Below are 18,760 nucleotides of genomic sequence, written 5' to 3'. Positions count from 1 at the left end.
CAGCAGATAGTCCCAAACATGAACACATCAACACAATGTCTGTATAGGCATTTAGTATCCAAATAAGAATGGTCTTTCAATGGGAAAATTAGTTTCTTTAATACAAAAAGTAGATGATCAAAGTCATTATCAATAATGATTAGTCATGTTGATAATATTTACCTTTGATATAATATGAAGAAAATGGTACTTTTTACCTCTGTGGTTTTACTCCCCAAAACCTATAACTGTAGTCAAATTATGAAAAAAAAAATCAGACAAATCTGAGTTGAAGAACTTTCTACAAAACATCTGACCAGTATACCTCAAAACTGTTAAGGTCATCACAGATAAGGAAAGTCTGAGAAATTGTGACAGCCAAGAAGAGCCTAACGAGACATGACAGCTAAATGTAATGTGGTATCCTAATACAGAAAATAGACATTAGGCAAAAACTAAGAAAATATGAATAAGGTTTGGACTTTAGTTAATGATATTGTATCAATATTGATTCATTAATTTTAATAAAATGTATCATACTAATGTAAGATGTTAAGGGAAATTGCTGAGTTTGTAGGGGTTATCTATATCTTGGCAATTTTTCTGCAAATCTGTTCTAAAAACAGTAAAATTGTTCTAAAAAATTAAGTTTATCAAAATAATACACAAAAGGGAAGAATGCTATAGGCCTATTATAAAAATAAATTATCTGTATACCTTTTGGGGGCAATACTTGTAGACTAAGAGGAAGTGGTTTTTCACAGCCATTTTCCTTGGCTGAAACTTTGCTTTACAAGTCCTTTCAAGGCAAGGACTAGAAATGGCTAAGTTGAAATCACAAAAGTATGCTTAGTGAGAACATCAATTAAAAAATCCAATGAAAATAGAGATACCATGTAAATAATGATAACTGAGAAAGTGATTAAATTATTATGAAAATATTACTCATAATTTATTCAACTTAGAATAGTTTCAACTATGACAATATCAGATTTTACTGTTATATAAAAATTCTGAACCAGCAATTTAGGAACATTAAACATATGAAAAAATATATACATTGAGATTTATAGAAAATAATAGAACCAGATCTTTTAAATACACATTATCCTAGAGGAAAGAGTAGATATTTAACTTGTGCAAACTATTTCAGAACATATCAAGTAGAAAGAAATGAGAGAATCTAAAATTTTTAAGTTTAAAAAGTGACTCAACCTATTCTATTCTAGCCTGCTGAGTTGTGAGAGAAAATCACAATGGGAATACATGTCAACTCTTGTTACTCCACCAGGTTGGGATTAGGAAATCATTTGTTGGAACAATGCTCTAAAGGTCAGACACAGAAGGTTTACTTACATTGTTGCTTCCTCTCCTGGTGCTGTGTTGGGAAAATAAGATACAGACTTGAAGCCAAATACTTAATACTTTAAGAAGAAAAAAAAGCTCAGACTAAGTCCATTCAGTAATATGACTAAAATTTACAGCTAATATGTATTAGTTTAATGACATGCAGGGAAAATCTATTAAACATTTAAATTCTATTATCTCTGTTCAAGGTTGCAATAGCCCTATATGGTGGGTACTGGTATTGGCACCACTCTGTAGAAAAGTTACAGAATTTACTCAAGGTCTTTTACCAATGAATACGGAAGCTAGGGTTATAATCCAAGTATTTCTGATTTTTATGGCTGCTAGTCAAAAACTATTCTATTAGAGTAATTCTTTGATGTAATTCACTGTTCAATTTAGAGACATGAGTTACTTAAAAAAATTTATATTTTCTAAGAATTTACTAAAACAGCTAATTATTTTATTATATAATAGATACAATCTCCTCACTTGGGCAACATGAAAGAACTATAATATTTCATTTATCTTGAAGGGAAACTTATAGATTTTTCTGTTTTCAAATATTTTTGAACTGTTGATTCTATAGGAGATAGATCTAAGTGATCATCTAAACCAAAATTTTAGTAAGTCAGTATCTCTGAGTCTTCAGCACCAATTTCCTCATCTTAATTGACCAAAGAAGCCCATGAAGAGAGATTAAAACCATACTATGCTTTTTAATTCTAAAAATGAAGGTAAGCCTATTGAAGATCTATTGGTCTGCATGAATTTAAGTCATGATATATTGTAATTACTGTTTTAGAGTTGATGGATCAATAGGCTTACCTTACAATAGCATAGTAATCTTTTATACTTCCCAATATGTGGTTCTATAATTTCTGTTTGACTATTTCTAGTCAAAAGATTCTCATCAACTTTAGAGAAATATATTTTATTGTTGAATAATCATAACTGCCAATATTTATTGTTTACCATGTGTCAGATACTACACTGGATTTATTTAATATTAAGTATGTACTTTTTAAAGATAATTTCTTTATTTGAGAGAGAGAGAGAGAGAAGAGAGAGAGAGCAGGTGGGGGGGCAAAGGGAGAGAAAGAGAGAGAATCTCAAGCAGATTCTTCACTGAGCACGATCCCATGACCCTGAGATCATGACCTAAGCTGAAACCAAGAGTCAGATGCTTAACTGAGTCACTCAAGTGCCCCTCAAGTATGTACTGAATACTCACTAAGTTCCAGGCATTGTTATAGCAGTACTAGAAATTCAGCAATGAGCTAAACAAAGGCCTTATCATGCTTATATTTTATCATTTAATCAACAAGATAACTTAAAAGATGAGTACTATGTTTAGTACCAATATTTGTCTCTTTAAAAGTAAGGAAAGAGGTTTAGAGGTTTTTCCAAAGCCACAATGCTGTTATAATGTATAGATGTATACAAACCAAATGTTGTATGTTTTGTGAAATATAGCAGTATATTTCTTTTTTTAAAAAAGAGTTTATTTATTCATGAGAGACACAGAGAGAAAGAGAGAGAGGCAGAGACATAGGCAGAGGGAGAAGCAGGCTCCATGCAGCGAGCCTGATGTGGGACTTGATCCTGGGACTCCAGGATCATGCCCTGAGCAGAAGGCAGGCGCTAAACCACTGAGTCACCCAGGTGTCCCTATAACAATATGTTTCTAAAGCTTGATATAACCCCTTTTATCTTTAAGGAAGACATCAGCCCTTTCTTATCCCACTAGGAGGATATAGCATTCACATATTATTTTCCTTTTCACAGAAATTGTGCATGAAGAATTGATAATTCCAGTTTGTGATTAAAAAAAATCCAATGAACCAGATATTTTGGATTTATGAGATGAATTCTGCATTTGTACTTATTTGTATTGTATCATTTTATTTTTACTATTTACCAGTCTAAAGGAATACCTACAAAGTCAAACCAACTTCTATAAAGTAAAAAGTTCCTATGTTGAACACACTGCCATCCTCAAGGTCTTATGGATAATATAAAAACTCTAGCTAAGAAACATCACGTATATAGGTACATCAAGACAAATAGTGACAGGACTTCACAAAGCTTTTTAAATGGATGACATTTAGAAAAACGTAGAGGCTGCAGTGTCTTCTAAATTTTTCAAAAAACTCAAGTGATAACAATGCTAGCAGAGGGTACTTATGTCTTTTAATGGTAGCAACATAAAAGTTTCATTGTGATTCTTGCTTTAACTTTGTTATAGTACCTTCAAAAACAAGACCATAACATGCCTAAGAGCCAAACTCTTATTTTAAAAAGGTGAGCTAATTGCAAGTGCTGTGGTTCTGTTTATACTACTGTAATAGACAGCTTCTAAGATAGTTTTATATTCTGGTATTCATTTTCTCATGCAATTCCCTCCACTTGCAGCACCAGACTTAGTGATAGGCTTCTAATGAATAGAATATAGCAAAAGTAATGGGATATCACTTCCAAGATTAGGTTACCAACAGACCATCCTACTTCTCCCTCTCTTTCTTTTTCTTTCTTTCTTTCTTTCTTTCTTTCTTTCTTTCTTTCTTTCTTTCTTTCTTTCGTCTCTCTTGTTCTGTCTTATTGTTTCTCATTCTTTCTCTGGGGAAGCCAAATGTCCTGTGAGTTGCCCCATGGAGAGGCCCATGTGGCAAGAAACCACCTCCAGCAAACAGCCAGCAAGAACCTGAGATCTGGCTAAAGCCAATTGAGTGACTTTGGAAGCATATTCTCACCAACTTGAGCTTTGAGATAACAAGATGCTGAACAGATGATAATTTAGCATTCCACATGTCTTCCTCTACAGAAAGTCAAGCTCAGCAAACACCTTTCTTCACAGAAAACTCCAGACGTAAAGCCTTAGGGATACAAGTATAAATACCACTAATTTAATAACCTGAAGTGTAGTTGATAAACTCGGTTTTATCCTTTTGAAATTGTAAGCTTCATTAAGTGATTTCATAACAATCAACATAAATCTTTGCAATAGGATATAGTGGCAAAAATCATGAAATTGATTTAATAAATTTTAATATTCTACTTTGCAAAACATGCAGGCAAGCTACTCTCCTGTAACACACCTTGGAGATATTACAGATTCAGTCCCAGACCAGTTCAATATAGTGAATATTGCAATAAAGTGAATATTGCAATAAAGTAAGTCAAATAAATTTTCTGGTTTCTCAATGAATATAAAAGTTATGTTTCTACAATACTGTAGAAAGTGTACAATAGCATTATTTCTAAAAAAAATGTATATACCTTAATTTAAAAATACTTTATTACCAAAAAATGTACCCATCATCTGAGCTTTCAGCAAGTCCCAATCTTTTTGCTGATGGAAGGTTTTTTCTCAATGTTGGCTTCTGACTGACCAGGGTGGTGGTTCATGAGGGCTGGGTAGCTGTGGTAATTCCTTGAAATAAGAAAAAAATGAAGTATGCCATACTGATTGACTCTTCCTTCATGAATGATTTCTCTGTAGCATGCTATACTGTTTGATAGCATTTTATTCACATTAGAATTTCTTTCAAAATTGGAGTCAATCCCCCCCAAGCTCTGTCACCGTCTTATAACCATGTTTATGTAGTATTCTAAATCCTTTGTTATTGTTTCAACAATCCTCACAGTATCTTCTCCTGGAGTAGATTCCATCTCAAGAAACCACTTTCTTTGCTTATCCTTAAAAAGCAACTCCTCTTCAATTCAAGTTTTATCATGTGATTGTAGCAATTCAGTCATATCTTCAGGATTCACTTCTAATTCTAGTTTTCATGCTATTCCTACCACATCTGCAGTTACTTCCTCCACTTTAACCCCTCAAAGTCATCCAGGAGCATCAGAGCCAACTTCTTCCACACTCTTGTTAATGTTGCTATTTTGGCCTCTTCTGATGAATCATGAATGTTCTTAATGGCATCTAGAATGGTGAATTCTTTTCAAAGGGCTTTCAATTTACTTTGCCCAAATCATCAAAGGAATCACTATGCTATACTTTTACAAAAATATATTTCTTAATAATACTTAAAAATTGAAATTACTCCTTTTATCCATGGGTTGCAGAATGGATGTTTCTTAGCACACAAGAAAACATTAATTTCATTGTACATCTCCAACAGAGCTCTTGGGTGACCAGGCACATTATTGGTAAGCAATAATATTTTAAAATAAGTCTTTTTTTCTGAGCAGTAGCTCTCAACGTTAGGCTTAAAATATTCAATAAATCATGCTGTAAACATATGTGCTGTCACCCAGGTGTTGCTGCTCATTTACAGAGCACAGGCAGAGAAGATTTACTGTATTTCTTAAGGGCCCCGAGATTTTCAGAATAATGAATGAGCCTTGGTTTCAACTTTAAGTCACCAGCTGCATTAGCCCCTAGCAAGAGAGTCAGTCTGTCCTTTGAAGCCAGCCATTGACTTCTCTCTAGCTATAAAAGTCTTAGATGGCATCTTTTTCTAATAGAAGGCTATTTCATCTACATTGAAAATCTGTAATTTAATGTAGCCACCTTCATTAATATCTTAGCTAGATCTTCTGGATAACTTGCTGCAGCTTCTACATTAGCATTGCTGCTTCACCTTGTACTTTTATGATATGAACATGGTTTCTTTCCTTAAACTTCATGAACCTACCTTTGCTAGCTTCAAAATTTTCTTTTGCAGTTCTGTCACCTGCTAAGCCTTCACAGATTTGAAGAGAGTGAAGGCCTTTCTCTGGGTTAGGCCTAAGGGAAAGTTATAGCTGGTTTGATCTTCTATCTGGACCACTAAAACTTTCTCCATATCAATAATAAGACTGCTTCACTTTCTTATTATTTGTGTGTTCACTGAATTAACATTTTGAATTTCCTTCAGGAAATTTTACTTTCCATTCACAACTTAGCTAACTGTTTGACACAAGAGGCCTGTCTCAGCTTTTGACATGCTCACTAAGCTTAACCATTTCTAGCTTTTGAGTAAAAGGAAGAGCCCTCTTACTTAAAACATTTAGAGGCCATTATAGAGTTCTTAACTGGCTTAATTTTCAATATTAAATCCTATTCCCTGTGTCTCAGGCAGCAGGGAGGCCTGAAGAAAGGGAGCAAGACAGGAGAATGGTTGGTCAGTTGAGTAGTCGGAATACACACATTTATCAATTAAGTTGGCTTTTACATAAATGTGGTTTATAGTGCCTCCAAACAATGACAATAGTAACATCAAAGACTACTGACACAAACCTTCAATTTATAAAAACTGCAGTATCTGTGAAGTGTAATACAGTGAAATGCAATAAAATGAGGTTTGCTTATACTTTGTTACTGAGACAATTTTTGCAATTCCAGCTCCCTTGAGTTTTTAGCTAGCTTTGCAATCTTCAATGGGATTGAATAGAGTGAAATTTTAATAACTATACAATGTGCTACATTTGGTGATGAAGAAAGAAAAAAATATACCTGTTTATCTCCTCATTAGAGAGGAATGCCAAACCTAGAAGTCCTTTAGGTCATAGTTACTGTGTATTCCCATAAATCTCTGAAGCTGCATCTACATTTTGAAAAATTGCCTATGGTACTTTCTAGGGAATACACCTTTGCAGGAAGAAAATTATTACTATGAAAAAAAAGTAAAAATAGAAATTTTCAATGCATGCTTTTTTCAGTCTTCAACGTTATTTTTAAAAATAGGTAGAAACCAAGCTCATCTCCATGAAATATCAGATAAAAAGCAAAGATCCAAATTCTCCCAAATATGAGAACACACCATATATTGGCGTAACTACAACTAGGACTCTGGGTGAGTGCCTCAGGAAAAAACTGTAAATTTCTTTTATGCAAATGTCAGCCTTTCATGGTATATAGCTAAAACTCTGGAATAATCCTCCAATGAGAAGAACTTATTGATTTTTACTCTCTAGAATTGTTAAAGCAGTAATCCTTAATTATTTTACTATTTATCAAAATTATACTGAAGAGAAATGAGACAGGATTAGGATTGCCAAGAGTTAAGGGCTTTCCAGTAGGAAGAATCTTCACACTGGAATACCCCCCTTCCCATCACTTTCACATACTCTGGTCAGAACAAGAAATGAGCTCATATGAAAAGTGATGGTGGTCAAAAGGCAGTTGGGTGACATATCCAAAATGCTGAAAGAATAAGCTGTTGACCAAAAATCTTATACCCAGCAAAACTGTTTTTCAAAAATGAAAGTGAAATGAAGATATTCCCAGATAATCAAACACTGAGTAAATTTATTCCTAAAGGACATACCCCTCAAAAACTATAAATAGAATAAATGTTAAAGGAAATTATTTAGGCTTAAAACAAGTTACCCAAGATAGAAATTCAAAGACACACACACACACACACACACACTGCACAGGTAAAGGTAGTTAAGTAATTATAAAAAATAGCATAAAAGCATATTTCTTCTTCTTTCTACACTTCAGTGAGTTAAAAAGTGATTGTATAAAACAATATGCATATAATTTTATTTGGGTACCTCTAACATAGGGAAATGTAATATATTTAACAACAGCACAAAGGTGGTGGGTAGGAACAAAGTTGTATCTGGTATATAAATGATACCAGAAGGTAACTTGCATCCATAGGGGGAAAAAATGTAGAGAATTAGAAATGGTTAACCAGGCAGAAAATAGAAAAATTCCCATGAATATAAACTTACTCTCTTCTCTCTTATCAGCTTCTGTAGTAGGCATAACTTATCAATCAATAATTATGAAAATGTATTACTAAGTTTTTAACATATATAAATGTAATACATAATAAGAGCACAGAGAAGAAAAAGGAAATAGAGCTTATAAAAGTAACATTGGTATATATCACTGAAAGTAGGTTAGCACAATTTCAAGTGGACTCATAAGTTAAGATTTATATGGTAAGCCCTAGATTAATCACTAAGAAAATAAATTTTTTAAATATAGTGAAAAAATGATTAAAGGAGTAATAGAGGAACAAAAAGACATGAAAACATTGGAAAACAAAATGTAAAATGCTACACGTAACTCCCACTATATCAATAATTACATTATATGAGAAAGGACTAAACAATTCAATCAAAGGGTAGAGATTGTAAGTCTAGATTTAAAAAGATCAACTACATGCTATCTACAGGAAATATTTTATATACAATATAAATATGTTGAAAATAAAAGAATAGAAAAAGATATACAATGTAAACAGCAATCATTAAAAGACTGGAATAGCTATACTCATATCAGGAAAAAAAGTAAGCTTTAAAACAAAGAGTCACTTGATATAAAGAGGAATATTTTCTAAGGATAAAAACAGCACTCTATCAGGAAGATATAGCTATTAAAAACAAACATACAGCCAGCAAGAGAAACTCAAAATACATGAAACAAAAACTAAGCTAAAGGAGAAAACTGACATTCAACGATATTTGGAGGCTTCAATACCCCATTTTTCATAATGGATAGAACTATACAGAATATCAACAGGAAAAAGAAGACTTTAAAAACAATATAAAGAAACTGGACCTAACAGGCATTTATAGAACCCTCAACCCAAGAAAAATAGAATACAAAGTCATCTTAAGTGCACTTGAAATATTCTCCAGGGCACAGCATATGCTAGGCAATAGAACAAGCCTTAAAAACGTAAAAGGAATGAAGTCACACAAAAATGTTCTTAATTATACTGAAATGAGTTTAGAAGGTGAAAAGCACAATATCTGAAATAAAAAATGCACATGATGGAAGTAAGAACAGATTAGACACAGCAAATAAATAAATAAAATAAAATCTGTGTACTCAAAGTCATAGCAATAGAAATTGTAGAAAATAAAGTAAAAAAAAAAAAAAGAGAAGTGAAAAAAGACACATAATTTTCCTGTATGAAAACATCAAGCAATCAAACATACATATAATTGGAGCCCAGACAAAAAGAAAAGAAAGGCATAAACAAAAAAAATATTTGAGGACATAATAGCCAATTATTTTCCAAATTTGATTTGAAAAAATCTATGAACCACATCAAGGCTTATAATCAAATTCCTGAAAAATAGGGATAAAAAGATATGCTTAACACAATCAGAGATTAAAAATACACATTCAAGGAACAAAGAATTATAGGAGATTTTTCATTAGAAGCTATGAAAGTCAAAATATAACTGAATAATATCTAAGTATTGGAAGTAAAAAATAGCAACAATCAACTTAGAATTCCATACCAGGTAAATGTTTTTTAATTAAGATAAAATAAAAACATTACCAACAAAAAGGTGGAGAAAATTTATTTCAGCAGCCCAGCCTCACAAGCAATGTTAAAAGAAATTCTTCAGAGAGAAGGAAAATAATGCTGAAGAAAATATGGGTATACACAAAGGATGAGAAAGTAATTGTGTAGCTAATTATAGAAAATAATTGTTCTCATTTTTAGTTTCTTAGACAATTGATGAAGCAAAAATAATAGTGTATTTTATACTTTATGATAGGTTTAGAAGTAACATATATAACAATAGAACATATATCAAGAGGGAGAAATAGAAAATACTGCTATGTAGTTCTTATACTATTTGTAATGTGGTTATAATATTCTTGGAATGTGGACATTAATAAAGAAATATATTCTAAACCCCAGATCAACTATTCATAAAAAAATAAAGAAGCGTAGTTAGTAAGTCAAAGATAAAGATAAAATGGAATGCTAAAAATGTTTAATTAATATACAGGCATGTATATGCAATTGTTGGTAACAAGTAGTAGGCCATTTTAATGGATAAATGATAATCCTTTCAACAAAACAGTTCTGAAACACTGGAACAACTGGATATTTTTAGGTTAAAAAAATGTATTCACTCTTATCTCACAACATGTATGAAAATTAACTCCAAATATATAATTTAATCATATATCTACATATAGAAAGAAACACTATAAAACTTCTACAAAATTGTGATGTTGAACTAAATGCCATCTTTGATAGAGCACAACAAACATAAAAGAAGAAATTGATAACTGGACTTTGAAAATTTAAACTATTCTATCTTCCAATGATCCTGTTGACAAAATCAAATTTTCAGACATATACTAAGAGAAAATATATGCTATATCTGTATATTATAAATGATTTGGGTCCAGAAATTATAAAGAACTTTTGCAACTTCATAATAAGACTAACAACCTGGTAACAAGATAAACATATATGTCTACAAAATATTTCACTAAGAAAGATATTAAAATGGCAAATAAGCACATAAAAATGTTCAGCGTTATTAGTCATTATAAAAATGCAAATTAGTACCACAAAGAGATGCCACTGCCCACTCACCAGAATAGTTAAAAGTAAAAAAGACTCACAATACTATTTTGGTAAAGATGTAAAGGAATGAGAACTTTCATACATCACTAGTGGAACTGCAAAATTGTATAGCCACTTCAGAAAATAGTTTGGCACTTTCTTATAAAGCAGCTTAAAAAGTTAAATATATACTTACCATGTGACCCATAATCTCACCCCTAGATATTTAAGAAAATTTATATGTACACACAAAGGTGCATACATGAATGTTTATAGCTGCATTATTCATTATAATCAAAACTGTAAATGATCCAAATGTTCATCAATAGGAGAATGGATAAGCAAATTGAAGCAATAAAGAAGCTACTAATATGTACCATTGCATGAGTGTATCTCAAAAGCACTTCACCAACTAAAAGAAGTCAGACACAAAAGATTACATTCTATGTGATTTCCTCTATACAAAATTCTAGAAAAGGCAAAGTAATAACAGAAAGCAGCTGATGAGCAATTCAGTCATCAGAACCCAATCCCACAATCAGAAAGAAATAGTAGTTCACTGTTCAGCCCTGGGCAACTTGGAGATGACTAGACTAATCTGCCACATGTCTAGAGGCTTCCTACTCTGTATCTTGATTAGTCAGAAAACTAGAACATGATTATACTTTCATAGGGCAGGTGGATAGGGCAGTTTGAGTGGCAGGTGAGAACAGAAATACAGGAAATAGAGCTACAAATAGAGCTACAAAAATTATTACTATTACTACTACTGTCAATATTATTATTTACTACTCCCAGATATACCTTTACTTTTGAAAAAAATCTTGAAGGCAAATACATTTTAAGAAATTAAAAAAAAAATAAAAATACACTAGAGCCAAAGTGGCAGGATAATAGGCAGTAAAGTTAAACCTCACTTCATCTTTCCTTTCAAATAGGAAATTGTTCCTGAGAACAATTCATTCATAGTAAATGCCACCTCAGTGCAAAGCACAGATGTAAGCATCACAGGGTAGCGGTTCTGAAGCTTAACTCATCTTCAGTCTTTAAAAAAGAAGATCCAAAGTCCTTCACCAAGAAATTCTATTGATGATCTCAGGTGGGATGCAAGAATCTCCTTTTGTAAATGCCCCTGCTGCTTCTTGTGTGCAGTCAGATTGCAATCAGACTATCACAAGAACTACAAAAAAATGTACTAAGATAAATTCCCTGTTGTCTTCAATCAGTCTCAAACACAAACTAGACTAAATCATAATGACTTCCTTTTTCATCCATTCAAATTGAGCCAGTGCCTTATTGATAGAGGGTATCCAAAACCCTTCAGTGTTTTAGTACCTTAAAGGCAAGTAGAGACCAAAATATTAATTTTCAGTTTTCAGATGAACATTATCTGAAATAGGTATTGGTATAAGGGAAGAGTTAATTATTAAAACACAAATCAGCCACCCAATTATTGTGAAAATCCTAAGCATTTCTGTGGATGAAATCTATGCTCAAAATATTTGTTCAATATCCTACAAGTCATGTTTATTCTTCAGAGTACTCTAAACTAAAGCCCCTGTCCTTCCCTAGAACACATTTCTCACAGACTTTTTCTAACAGTGTAATCTTCCACAAAGTTCTCATTAATCTGTCTGTGGAGGAGGAGTGTTTTAAGGAAGGTATTGCCTGTCAGCAGGCTATCATTCTCTGCCCTTGGGAACCCAGAGATGGCCAGGTTATGTATCTGTAAGCCAGGACCATCAGGCATCAGAAAAAGCCCATCAGCTTTGCCAGGCTCTTGATTATAATCCATTTTGGTGGAGGTCACACTTCATTGAAAGTCCACATTTGCTTTACAATATATAACCTTTGCAATTTTGTCTGAAGGCTGAAAACTTTAGATATTTTCCCCATTTTTTTTTCATAATGGAAAGATGAAATCTAAAACAATTCATTAAAAAAAAAACGTGTGAAACATAACACCATGGTATATCATCTTGTTTCAAGGGTATAAAGGTCATTTTTCCAAATATGTGTTCTGGAAGAAAAAGACAAAAACCTGATTTGTAAAAAACAAAACAAACAAACAAAAACAGGTATTTCTTTTGTTTTGTACCTTCTTTCCAGATAAAGCAAATTGTTCCTTTCCAGTTATTTTTTAAAAAATATGTACTTAATGTTGTTTGTTACTTTCAACTCAAAAACCAGAATTTTTGTGTCAGAATTTTTGTGGATCAAGTTTTAGAAGGAATTTCTCTGCAGTAATAGATTATGGAAAGTGAGTCTATGGGTTAGAAGATAAGAGTTGGGAGAGATGATAGATAAACAGCCCACACCGATAAGGGATAGGCATTTGAAACGTAAGGACTCTATACTTATAATTTGAATGGCCAGGATATAGTAGGGAGATGTGGCAAAACGAAAGGTTATTGACTTCATTGTCTTTATTGGATGTTTCTTTTGTATAGTGGAGAAATTAGATGAGGTCATAATCCAATAAAGGGGGCGAGGACATATACATTTGATTCTGAGAATCATGTCAAAAGAAGTAATTTCATAGAACCAAGATGGAACTTTCTTTCGTATAATGATTAATTGTGGTTGGTTGACTTATTTGGTGACAATGTTCTGTCAATTTGTCCAAAGTCAAAGGTTTGACTGTTCTGTGGGTCTGCTGGCTACATTCTATGACCATGTTAAGACACTAATACTGACCAGCTGTATTCAACAAATTGTCCTGATTTTAATAAGGTGATGGGTAAGAAAATGTAAGTGGATTAATCTAAATTCATGAAACTTAGAAAACTTTAGAGACTTTAGAAAAATAAAATCTAGGAGGGAGATATATTGACAAGACTGCACATACAGCTAGAAGTTGCAACTTGATACTAGACTATAACCCTTACAGACATGCCTGCAGAAATGAGAGAATCAAGCCCACCAAATGCCCATTGCTATGAGGGACAGAGAAGCATTTGGAATAGAATTCATCCTTCAGAAAGTGGGAGAATCAAACAACTGAAGGGAAAGCTTATTCTAGGTATGATGTAGTGTTACTCCTTGGCCAGGTTCCCTGTTCAGCTCTCAGGGACTCATATCTGATGTCATATCTCTCCCAGGGAAGGAAGATAACTGTGAACCAAGAATGAGAAAAGGTCATTTCCCCCAAAATCCTCTGAGATATAAGAGTAACAGCCAATATCACTCTGATAGACCCTCACAGAATATATCCCAGAAAGGCAGAGAAGCAGCAAGTGTGGCATAGTTTTGGTATCTCAAGGGCTCCATGTATCATTGGCAATAACCACTGGTACAGGGAACTTCATTATGATGACAGGTCCTAGGATGTGACAGTAGGATTCAACACAGGTAGAGAAAGATAGGAATAAAAAAGGTAGACCTCACATGTAGCTGACCTCTTCATGAGCAAGCATGCATGGGACTCGGAAATACTTGTATGAGCACAGCTGTATTTCAGGTAAGCAAGAGCCAGAGAGGTACGTTTACACTGCCAACTTTGCTCAGCTTTTAAATAATGATGATGGAATGAATCCTTTACACTCCAATTACTCACTGCAACATTTTGTATAATTATATTTCACAATTAGGCAGTCCGTATAACCCTAAGCTCACATATTTGCCACATCTCTTTAAGATCTCCAGAATCTGGGATCTCTGGGTGGCGCAGCGGTTTGGCGCCTGCCTTAGGCCCAGGGTGTGATCCTGAAGACCCGGGATCGAATCCCACGTCGGGCTCCCGGTGCATGGAGCCTGCTTCTCCCTCTGCCTGTGTCTCTGCCTCTCTCTCTCTCTCTCTCTCTCTCTCTCTCTGTGTGACTATCATAAATAAAAATTAAAAAAAAAGATCTCCAGAATCCATGCAGATAGCGTCTTTATGGATATCAAAGAGAATGAATTCTGAAAAAGCAGACAACTGTTTTTTGAAAATGGTAAAAATGAGAATATTATTAAAACAAGTATCCTTCCTAAAAGCAGTCATTTTACAAAATTAATAAAAAGGACTGAATATCTGCAGGTCGCCTGTCCTAGTACCTATATTACCATCCTTATTCTGAACAACACTTCAACAATGCTGCTTACCTCCTTTTCACTCATGAGGAAGTAATATTTCTTTTTTTTGTATATTTTTATGGGAGTTCGATTTGCCAACATATCGTATTATACCCAGTGCTCATCCCGTCAAGTGCCCCCCTCAGAGCCTGCCACCTATTCACCCCATCCCCCCACCCACCTCCTCTTCCACTACCCCTTGTTACTTTCCCAGAGTTAGAAGTCTCTCATCTTCTGTCACCCTCACTGATATTTCCCACTCATTTTCTCTCCTGTCCCCTTTAATCCCTTTCACTATTTTTTATATTCCCCATATGAATGAAATCATATAATTTTTGTCCTTCTCTGATTGATTTACTTCACTCAGCATAATACCCTCTAGTTCTATCCATGTTGAAGCAAATGGTGGGTATTCGCCAATTCTAATGGCTGAGTAATATTCCATTATATATACAGACCACATCTTCTTTATCCACTCATCTTTCAAGGCTCCTTCCACAGTTTGCTATTGTGGACATTGCTGCTATAAACATTGGGGTGCATGTGTCTCGGTTTTCACTGCATCTGTATCTTTGGGGTAAATACCCAGCAGTGCAATTGCTGGGTCACAGGGTAGTCCTATTTTTAACTCTTTGAGCACAGTGTTTTCCAGAGTGGCTGCACCAGTTCACATTCCCACCAACAGTACAAGAGGGTTCCCCTTTCTCCACATCCTCTCCAACATTTGTTGTTTCCTGTCTTGTTAATTTTCCCCATTCTCACTGGTGTGAGGTGGTATCTCATTGTGGTTTTGATTTGTATTTCCCTGATGGCAAGTGATGCAGAGCATTTCCTCATGTGCTTGTTGGCCTTTGGTGAAATTTCTGTTTATGTCTTTTGCCCATTTCATGACTGGATTGTTTATTTCTTTGCTGTTGAGTTTAATAACAAGTTCTTTATAGATCTTGGGTACTAGCCCTTTATCTGGTATGTCATTTGCAAATATCTTCTCCCACTCTGTAGGCTGTCTTTTAGTTTTGTTGACTGTTTCTTTTGCTGTGCAGAAGCTTTTTATCTTGATGAAGTCCCAATAGTTCATCTTTGCTTTTGTTTTCCTTGCCTTCATAGATGTATCTTGCAAGAAGTTGCTGTGGCCAAGTTCAAAAAAAGTGTTGCCTGTGTACTCCTCTAGGATTTCGATGGATTCTTGTCTCACATTTATATCTTTCAACCATTTTGAGTTTATCTTTGTGTATGGTGCAAGAGAATGGTCTGGTTTCATTCTTCTGCATGTGGCTGTCCAATTTTCCCAGCACCATTTATTGAAGAGACTGTCCTTTTTCCAGTGGATAGTCTTTACTGCTTTGTCGAATATTAGTTGACCATAGAGTTGAGGGCCCATTTCTAGGTTCTCTATTTGATTCCATTGATCTATATGTCTGTTTTTGTGCCAGTACCACAGTGTCTTGATGACCACTGCTTTGTAGTACAACTTGAAATCCGGCATTGTGATGCCCCCGGCTCTGGTTTTCTTTTTCAATATTCCCCTGGCTATTCGGGGTCTTTTCTGATTCCACACAAACCATAAGATGATTTGTTCCAACTCTCTGAAGAAAGTCCATGGTATTTTGATAGGGATTGCACTGAATGTGTGAATTGCTCTGGGTAGCATAGACATTTTCACAATATTAATTCTTCCAATCCATGAGCATGGAATATTTTTCGATCTCTTTGTATCTTCCTCAATTTCTTTCAGAAGTGTTCTGTAATATTTCTTTTTTAATACTTGCTTCTAAGACTTGCTTTCTTAGGTGGCTCCACACAACTGCACTGTGTTGAAGAAGCCAAAATGATATTTTGTGGCAGTGCGCCAATTTTACTCAAATTCAATAATTTTATTCATCTTGAATTATATATATTTTTATAGATTTTTATTTATTTACTCATGAGAGACACACACAGGCAGAGACACAGGCAGAGGGAGAAGAAGGCTCTATGCAAGGAGCCTTACATTGGACTCGATCCCGGGTCTCCAGGATCATGACCTGGGCTGAAAGTGGCGCTAAGCCACTGAGCCAACCAGGCTGCCTGAATTCTACTTTGATCTTGAATCTATATCTTCTCATGCAAGAGTATTTCTTTGTTTCTTTATTTATTTAGTTGCATTTATATCCCATCTTTTATCTCAAAGTTTTTGAAGTATCCTGTACCTCTAGTTCCAGATGATGATGAGATTATTGTTACTATATCGCAGTCGTTACAAGTTCAAAGACAGAGGAAGGGTCTGGAGAGGATGTGCACACCATTATTACTCAGTTTCCTACAGAAGAGGATCAGTGTTTGAGTTATTTCAACAGGTGACCTATGGACTGTATTCTAGCCAGTAGAGGAGATAGCAAGAGAAAAAGCAATCTGGAAATCAGTATGACAGTCATGCATCAGTGAAGGCTTTTTTTGGCAAACTCAGTAGATTCCTTGGAAAAATTTAGCAGTTCCTTGGTTCAATATTATAAGTTGGCAAATTAAACAACATATCTGTTATGTCAAAAACTATACGAAAAATACAATGATACTGAAAATCTATTCCTGCACAAATAAAGATGATCTAGAAAGAAGAGCAGAGATTTTGGAAGCCACCGCCTGCTATTTCAGAAGTTGCATGCTGAAAGCATCACTCAGCCATCTCATGCATGTAAAAGAGCACATTATCAAGTTCCAAAATTCAGCTGCATATTTTCACTTGCATTAGTCAGCCTAAATTTCGTATCCTAATATATATTTCCATCTTCACTGCTACCCTCCATCCACCAATACTCCATTAAGTTTCTTATGCTTAGGAAGTGTGAAGACATAAGCATGTGCGTGGTTTGGTGGCTGGAGGGCCAGAAGCACATGAAAGTAATAATTCTTCAGAACAAAACATTCTGACAACAACTTCCCACCTTTTTCTGAAGTAGTCTCATCATCCTTTCATTCACTATCCTGCTCTTGCCTTGCAGGAAAATGATAGCCTCAACTCTCCATGATCCAGAGCTAAGGTTCAGCCCAGCAGAGCATATCTCACCCTCTTTGGAGTCAGGAAATCCAGATTTGTGATAGAAACATATGTGGGCCAAAGTGTGATGTGTGTGCACATGTGCCTGTGTAAGAGAGAGAAAGAGAGAGAAGGAGCAAGAGAGAGAGAGATTTACCTTCCAATGAGCGAGAACTCTCCCACGACGCCCAGGCGCCTCATAGCACTCAGGAGGCCTCGAACTGTCATGCCTTCACAGAAGCAGACCACCACTCTGGCCTTGGGAAGCCTCTCCCGGAGCTTGCGCAGGAGTCGGTCAAAGCTCTTTTCCCCAGCATTGCTGTAGATTTTGTCTGAATGCGCGATGCAGAGGCCTTCCTGGGCAGCCAGCTCTTTGAAAGCATCCATTCCACTCTCCCCATAATTCCCTGTCCAGAAACAATCAGCAGATGTTCAAGACAACCTGGCAGTGCAGCACTTATAAGCTGGAATAAAGACTCATTAGTCACAGGGAATGAAGAAGACAGATTTGCAAATAATTTGTAAATATAACTGGAACTGAAGGAAGATCTGGATGGATTCAAGAGAGTCATCAAATGTAATCAAACCACCAACACTGAGAAGATAATGAGAAACTATTTAATCAGGGTATCCACAGTGAAACAAGTTTTTAGAAATGAAGGACTACTGCTCTATTTTACAACAGTTATCAGTAGCGGTTGTCATAGATTTTAGCAACGTGGGAGAGATTGTCACATTAGGGGTAGGAGGTCAACCAGAACAATGAGAAGGCCTCTTCATTTGAGGGCTCACTTCTGCTAGCTGCCGTTAAGAGGCAGACTCTCATGGTGATAGCAAACCCTACAACATTTTATGAAGAGTAAGCAAAACAAATGGAACACCTGGCCAGGCCAGAATAAGCAGACAAGAAGTAGCTACACGGTTTAGTCAAAATCTACCACCCTCTGATGAAATGACAGGATTATGAGAGATTTGGCTTTATGTTCTGATTTTTATTTTAATCTCATTCTCAGAATAAAATATACTTTAAAAAACTAAGAACTCATAAAAATCAGTGTAATAAATCAAATAGCACATTGTGCCAATTTCC

At 34.8% G+C, this 18,760-nt stretch overlaps 1 protein-coding gene across 7 annotated transcripts in view; it reads right to left on the bottom strand.

Moving 5' to 3' along the window:
• GRM1 (glutamate metabotropic receptor 1) overlaps positions 1–18,760 on the bottom strand; it is a 387,866-nt gene that overhangs the window by 247,227 nt on the left and 121,879 nt on the right. For all 7 annotated transcript variants that reach the window (XM_072826883.1, XM_072826908.1, XM_072826933.1 and 4 more), the window contains one exon: positions 17,828–18,077. In XM_072826883.1, coding sequence (XP_072682984.1) covers positions 17,828–18,077 — 250 coding nt within the window. The remainder of the gene's footprint in view (positions 1–17,827; positions 18,078–18,760) is intronic.

This window comes from Canis lupus, chromosome 1 (genome assembly GCF_048164855.1).
Source record: "Canis lupus baileyi chromosome 1, mCanLup2.hap1, whole genome shotgun sequence".
Lineage (NCBI taxonomy): Eukaryota > Metazoa > Chordata > Mammalia > Carnivora > Canidae > Canis > Canis lupus.
This window is presented reverse-complemented; position numbering and strand designations above follow the sequence as displayed.